The sequence below is a fragment of the Cryptotermes secundus genome, unplaced genomic scaffold (genome assembly GCF_002891405.2).
Source record: "Cryptotermes secundus unplaced genomic scaffold, Csec_1.0 scaffold594, whole genome shotgun sequence".
Classification (NCBI taxonomy): Eukaryota; Metazoa; Arthropoda; class Insecta; order Blattodea; family Kalotermitidae; genus Cryptotermes; species Cryptotermes secundus.
Genome location: NW_019737090.1, coordinates 809785 through 817435, shown reverse-complemented (window position 1 = coordinate 817435; position 7651 = coordinate 809785). Strand labels below are relative to the sequence as shown.

General features: G+C 43.2%; 1 protein-coding gene across 2 annotated transcripts in view; it reads left to right on the top strand.

Moving 5' to 3' along the window:
• LOC111870122 (mucin-12) overlaps window positions 1-7651 on the top strand; it is a 90503-nt gene that overhangs the window by 76731 nt on the left and 6121 nt on the right. Inside the window, exons 14-16 of one of the 2 annotated variants that reach the window (XM_023862148.2) lie at window positions 273-392; window positions 2407-2595; window positions 3803-7298. In XM_023862148.2, the coding sequence (XP_023717916.1) occupies window positions 273-392; window positions 2407-2595; window positions 3803-7298 (3805 nt within the window). The remainder of the gene's footprint in view (window positions 1-272; window positions 393-2406; window positions 2596-3802; window positions 7299-7651) is intronic. The other variant, XM_023862149.2, reaches the window with a different exon arrangement.

Sequence of the window (7651 nt, the reverse complement as noted above, 5' to 3'; positions counted from 1 at the left end):
ATATTTTTATGCGGAGCCTAATTTTTTTCGAAGTTCAGTGTCATATCCACAAATATTTCCCATAAGATTCCCCTGGGAATTACGATCCACCTTCTCATAAATAATTCCCCAAATTTTCTCCAATACAACCATGTTTTAAGGATTAAATAATTCGGCGCTTAGCAACTTGAAGTACGTGCTATTTCAAAGCGGCCCTATATACGAACACGTTTACAAACCGAGCCTGCCACGACTGAGCATTTCTGGGCCATCACTTTCTGTTCACATTGCAGATACACGTCCTTGTACAGAAACCGACCAGTGAAACCACAGAACGAAGGTCTGGAAGGTCTAGAAGAAGTGAAGGCGGTCCGAAGAGAAAAGCCACAATACGTCACGATTAAGAGGGACAGGTAAGCTGCAAGCGTGCGCTCCATAAGCTACACATTTCTTATATCCTAAATAAAGGCTGGAATTAGGAGCTTACTCTTCTCCAAGTATAATTAGAACGATCAAGTCGAGGAAGATGAGGTGGGCAGGGCATGTAGCACGAATTAGAGAGACGAGGAATGCATATAGGATATTGGTTGGAAAACCAGAGGAAAAGAGACCACTGGAAAGACCAAGGCGTAGTTGAATGGACAATATTAAAATGGATCTTAGAGAGATAGGATGGGATGGTGTGGATGGGATTAATCTGGCTCATGATAGGGACCACTGGAGGGCTCTTGTGAACACGGTAATGAACGCTTCGGTTCCATAAAATGTTGGAAAATTACTGAGTAACTGCAGAATTGGCGGCTCCTCCAGAAGGACTCAGCTCCATGAGTAAGTAAGTAAGTAATTATGTAAGTAAAGGCTGAAGCTTTACATCAGAATTCCCTTTTTGGATACAAAATATCGGTCTCTCTCGTTAAGTAATCCGTGTCTATTATTATCCAATTCAGTCATGTACAAAAACAAGATATAAACCCATACGAGTGCAGACAGACTGAGAGTAACATAATAGTTATATTTTCTCCCCATATTTCTGTTTATATATTTACTTCCCCCTCTTCGTTTTGTTCCTTATCTTCGTTTCCTTTCTCAGTGTATTTAAGAACGTTTTCTGATCTTCATAATTGATACAGCATCGAATAAAAGGATGATAATGAACTGAGAATAATATGAAAGTATGCGAACCTAACCTGTCATAGGGCTCTTTCTTGGCATTTGTCTGGAGAGACACAGGAAACCACAAAATCCTTATTCAGTATTGCCAGATTCCCAGACGAGAATCGGACCCAGAACCTTCGGCATACAAAGCATATACCACTCCTATATTGTCATAAAGGCGAAGTTTGCTACGAGGGAGAGACAGTGAATCGATCATAAATGGATGTAAAAGGTAAAACATGTGATACTTGAACGTGCAAATAAACATTTATTTCTCGACATATTTTGCACCAACACTTGTCCCATCGCTTTACCAGTACGTCGAAACTCGCAGTAGAGAAGTCTTTGTGACTGTTGTCTCAGCAACTTTCTCACCTCCGTTTCAACTTCTTCGTCATCAGCGAAACGTTTACCACCCAGTTGTGGACCGCCTTATGCGACAAAACTTCCCACCGAAAACAAAATATTTCTTTACGAATACAATTTACATCGAGTCCAACAAAATGATGCTCTTCGGTAGTACAAACCTCAAGGACGGTCGCCATTTTACCTACTGAAACCAGCCTCTGAACATGCGCATGCGCGTCTGCTACCTAGACTGTCATGAAGCTGGACTGTGTTGTTACCTAGTGATACACATAGAAAACCTATTGCGTCTATTACAGCTGTTTATTTCCATGTTTGACCTATTTACTGACTCCCTTGTATAATACCAAAAATTATGAAATCAAGTTTTGGCTTTACATGAAGCGTACATTACGTATACAGAGCTAATTTCGCCTTGCAGTCTTTTAATATAAAATCTAATCGAAGTCAGTTTAGTGGTTTCGAAGAAGGCACTTGCGAACAGATGGAAACAGATAAAGACGAACAGTCTAGACATCCCTTTCATGCGTTCACTTTACATATATCGTATAAATTAGGCGCGACAATAAAGCAAGATTGTTTTGTTGTGCTCTGCTGTATGACACTGCCAGTATCACTAATACATAGCATCGAAAGATAGGTTGACTGACGACTAATTATTTTGAAAGGATCTGGAAGGAAACGGCAATGACCTAATGTAATACTGTCGTCTAATTTGCTTGGAAGGGCTGGAGATAGCCGCGAAAAATATTAATTCACGATATTCAGTGTCGAGATTCGAACCGAACACCTCGCAAATACAAATCTGTAATGTTACGGCTACGCGAACTAGTCGGTAAGTATGCTTGTTGCAAGTTCGACACAATCCACACAGATTTACTGTAACGACAACATAATTTCTTAAAGACCTGCAACTCCTGAACCAGAGGACTTGGAAGACGAAGAAGAGGAAGATGAAGAAGAGGACGTGCTGCTTCCGGAGGACGAGAGAGAAGGACGTGAAGATGCAAAATCGCAGAGCAACCCCGTAGAGTACGTAACAATACGACGGGCGCGACCCCTCTCCTCTGCTGCCGCCGACATAACAACCCCAAGGTGAGACACGGACACGCATGAGGGTAAACAGGTAAAGTTGTCCCTGTGCTGAACTAACTGATCACTACGCATGACCACGTGTGGGGGAATGGATGTAGAGATCCACGTATTCTTGACCTCGGCACTAGTTTCAGGTGAGTGGTCAGCTTCACGCCTCAGCCGCTTTAACCCCCAAGGAAAGAGCCCCGGGCAGGAGGTTGAGTGGGTCATAGAATCTGTCTGGAAGACGTGGAGAGGAGAAAATCTTCCCTCTACCGGGACTCGAAATCCGACCCCTCGGCCGTCCAACCCGAAGCCAGTTTCTATACCGACTGAGCTATCCCAGCTCATATTATGAGGGTCATAGTCTATGTAGGGTGGTCCAGAGAGGCGTCCCGGTTATTTTCTCACTGCCTGGACGCTTCACTGCCTTTTCCTTTGAAAACGGTGACATCAAACAAAGGCAACGGTTAACTGAATTCGGTAAATGTCGTGTACTGTTATTGTTTTCTTGAGGGATAATATTATATTCAGAAAATATATCTGCCGCCAATTATTATTTTCAGAATGATCTCAAAAACAAATTGGCACAACATATGAAATACCAGAGTTCCCTTTTTAAATGCAGCCTCTAATCTGTCTCATATATACAATCACGATTTCAATGTACAATGCAGGCAATCATAAATAGAAATTTGTTCTCGGCAAAGCGGAAGTCTGCAATGCCGGATAAAATAAGTACTTCTAATTTCCTTGTGGCGACCCTTTTAGTAGTTACTAACAACGATGACTTCTACACAAATATATCTGCAAGCTTTAGACGTTTATATGTATGGAACAAAAAAAAACTCCGTGGTTTTAGACCGCAAGAGAACTATACCGACCGAGCGACCGCCGCTCGTCGGCGAAGTTAGTGCCAACTTTAGCGGATAGAGGGTGTCGCGTGGTCAGCGCAACGGATCCCCATGGCCGTTAATCTCGGTTGTCTAAACCGGAGCCGCTATTTTCTTGAAATAGCTCCTCGATTATCTTCACGAGGCTGAGTAAACCCCATTCTAGACCCACTACTTCTCAGAAAATCTAGTATCGCCGGGAATCGAACCCTGACCTCTGGATCTATAGTCAGGAACTCTGGCCACTAGACCACAAAGGCGGGTACGTTCATAAATATACTTATCAAGCAATTTCCGTTGCATTAATTTAATTGCAATTCCTATTTTTTCCTCAGGTATATCACCATTCAGCGATCAAGGAAGCCAGTATCAGAACCGGAAGTAGACGACACCGCAAGAGATGCCGATGTTCAAGACATTACAACAGAAATCAGACCGGTATATACGACCACAACTGAGAGAGAGCCTGAAACAAGGGTCCAGATTGTGACACCGGTCAAAACACTTGCCACAGAAAAGCCGACAGGATACAGGAAAGTTAGCAGGAATGGGGGTCACGAGACTACCACTGCGGAACCTGATCAGAAGGTGAGTGCAAGAGGATTCAGGCACAAACCGTCAGAATCTGTCATAGGCATATACCCGCAGTATGTAGACGTGACGAGCATTGGAAGGCGTCGTCACAGCACGACGCCACAAACAGAACTCGATAGAGCGCCAGTGTCACCTCTTCAAGAACCACTCCCACACATTCAAGTCAATAGCATTACTAGAAGACGAAATATAAATCATAACAATGACCTTAAAATTTCCCAACTTACTGAACCTTCTGTAGCTCGACCTGTACCTGGCACCGCCATTCCTGAAGACACAATGTTTACCATAACACCTGACAGATATCATTCCAAATATACAGATATTCCCCTGCGTAGTGGTGGCACAGTTTCCGATTATTCGGATATTCCTACAACTGAAAAGCTGGAAACAAATAATCAAAAACACGAAGATAATGATTCAATTTACAGAAAACGAGACGGTACGTTGCGTAGCACTGACATCCAATCTAATGGAAATCGGTCACCGGAAACAAACATCGATTCTAATGTCGAAACAACTCCTCCTCCAACAACGACACCTGTAAATTTCAGAGAAGCAACCCCTCAAGTCCCATCAATTCCAGACACAATTCCTCCGCCAACAACTACGAGGTTTACTCCTACATTAACGAGAATTGTTACTTCAGTAACAGAGTCCGGTACTACAGAACGTCAAATAATTGCTGTCAATAGAGTTCCTTATATAGCTTTAGCTGCTCTGAGAGGACAAACGGTGTATCCTGGTCCTTTGGTATACAACAGGCATTCAATAGTTCCAACTGAAGAAACGATACTTCACAAAACTACATCATTGGCAATTCCCGTTCAACCGGAATCCACGACTAAGAGTTTAGCGGAAAAAAACACGATTTCGTTGACAATACAGGGCAAGCCGAAACTAGAAAAGGTAATGGAAGTTAACAGAATAACACTTGTTACCTTGAAAGAAGAGATGTCACTTGGGACTACACGGGCAATGTCCGGAAACGAAACTACAGAACGAATATTTTCTCAGGGAAAGTCAGATAAAGCAACGGATAAATTAAGCCAAGTGACTCAAATGAAAAATGTTACGGCTGTTGGTGGCAGCCTAACCGTTGCTCCAGCTGCTAACTACACGACTGACATGTCACGAGAGATATTCGCTAGTTTTTCCACACCTCCAATCTCTTTAGAAGAAACGACGCACCTTGAAAATGCCATAGATGTTCAGGATGAAATTCTCTCTGTAAAATCTCACAATCCTCCCACCACTAGTAGCTCTAGTCTGGACACTTTTAGCACAGATACACCGCCGGTTACTGAACAGATACTTTCAAACGTTACTTCGAAACAAACCGATTCGGTTGACGAGGCTAGTTCTGTTGGTCCACTTAATAATAGAAGGCGTCCGAATTCAGGCAGGAAACCGGGAATAGATGACTTTAGGAGACGAAGAATCAGGCCTACATTCTCGACTAAATCTGCCGAGGCAATAGCTTCAAGTACTCCATCAACGATTTCCCAAAACAGAAGAGGGCAACGGAAAAGACCTCGTCCATATCGGCCAACATCGACGACAGTAGCCGATGAAGAAGCGAGGGTGTTGCCAGATCCAGATGACTCGAGTGCGAAACATGGAGCTGTTAGTGCTGATCAAAATAATGGGCACAGAAGAACGTTTATCCCAAAAAGAGGCCAACGAAGAAGACCACGACCGGATGTTCCAACTTCCACGTCAACAAATCCAGATGAATTGATAAATCCGTTACAAAATACCGGAGGTGAAAACATTGTTCTGGTAACTGAAAATATTGCCAACAAAACAGTTGGTTTCATTCCAAAGAGAGGAAACAGAAGAAGGGGAACAACCCAGAAGCCAACAACAGAAACATCAAACCTAACAAGTGCAACAACACTGAGAGATGAGAACGGAACTTTGTCAACAGGTGCCAAAAAACTGAAAGACACGGATAAATTGTTTTCAGTTCTTTCCACGGACCCAAATATGCCTGATTCCTCTGACAGCATTAAATCAAGCACACAGGGTGTAGATACATTCATCTCAGAGCCTAAGTCAGTGTTTGATCCCGAAGAGAATCATAGGTATATAAGTAATTCAACCGAATCAAACTTGAAATCAGAACTTTCAGATCATATCGAAGTGAGCACCATTAGACATTCCCATAGAACGGGGTCGTTTCCTTTACGTAACACTTCCCCATATTCAGAACTTCTTTTACATTTAACTTCTGATTTAAATAGTACAGAAAACGCCACAGAGGAAGGAGATCCACAAGCAAAGGAAATGACGTCTAGTCCTTCGTCAACACTTGCAAATACAGAATCTGTAACACCATCTTCCACCAAAGCCAGTAGTTCGGCATCAGATAAGAGTGGGGCAGCGGGGAGTGACAGGGTGCGAATTAAGAAAAGACGTAGACGTCCTCAGCCAGCACAAAATGGGAACACACTAGAAGAATCAGCTCGTGAGAGGAAGGTGCTTTCTGGAAATGAAGTGCATAATGACATTCAGGTGTCAGACTTGAATGCAGGCAGGAATATTTCCAGCAGTACTCCTGAGGAGAATGCAGTTACTCCATTCGCCACAGCGGCATTGCTCGGAAGAGAAGACTACGAAATCAGAACCCCCAGCTCAATCGGTGAGTTCGTTACCACTGTGGACAGAGAAGGGAAACACGTGGTGAAGATATCTGTTTTAAATGATCCCAACAGTATAGCAGCTCCAATCAAGAAAAGCGAATCTTTCAGTGACAGGGGCAACAGCGATGACGACAACCTGACAGCGCATAACCCTTCAAACAATTATGAAAAATCCTCCTACGATTCTGAACTAACTACTGTCGAAAACAGTGACTTGAATACTGACGGTAGTGGCTATGCAACGGAAAATGAAGGAAGAAACTCTATTTATCCTCCCTCAGATTCTTCGGGGCCACGTTCTGAAGATTATGACACTTCCCTAACTTCTTCAGTAGACTTCCAAACCGAAGGCCACGGTGAGGGAATATCCCATGTGAATTCTTCAAATGCTTCAACGAGACAGAATCCTAAAAAATATTTTATTACCAGTGTTGATTTCACAGCAGATCCAGCAGATGAGCAAACTTTAGGTTCAACAGCAGCCACAGACAAGAACAAACAGGGTTCTGCTAACCCCGAGGGCAAGACAAGACATCTGGGAAGAAGGAAACGGCCTAGTAGCACAACAGAGGGACCTCAAGTGCTGAGTGAGGTAGGATACTCGCAAATACACGCCCTGCAAACTAACGATGCTGCCCACAAGCAGAATGCTAACAGCTTGCAACCACAGTGAGCGAATGCTGGGCCGAAGGAATAATAACAACCGTAGAAATAACTTGTTTGTTTTTGCGCTAACAGGAATGGCATCAATTCTTGTCCTTCTGTCCTCTTCTCTATCGTAGCTTATACAATAGACCTTGTCTTTAACACTGAATCAAGGGAGGACTGGACAAATGGTTGGACTGAACTCAGCTGGCGTACTCCTTCGAACACAGCACGATACTTACGGACAGAATGAACGGCTCAGTTGACGATGGACTATCTCCACTGTTCCTATATATGCTA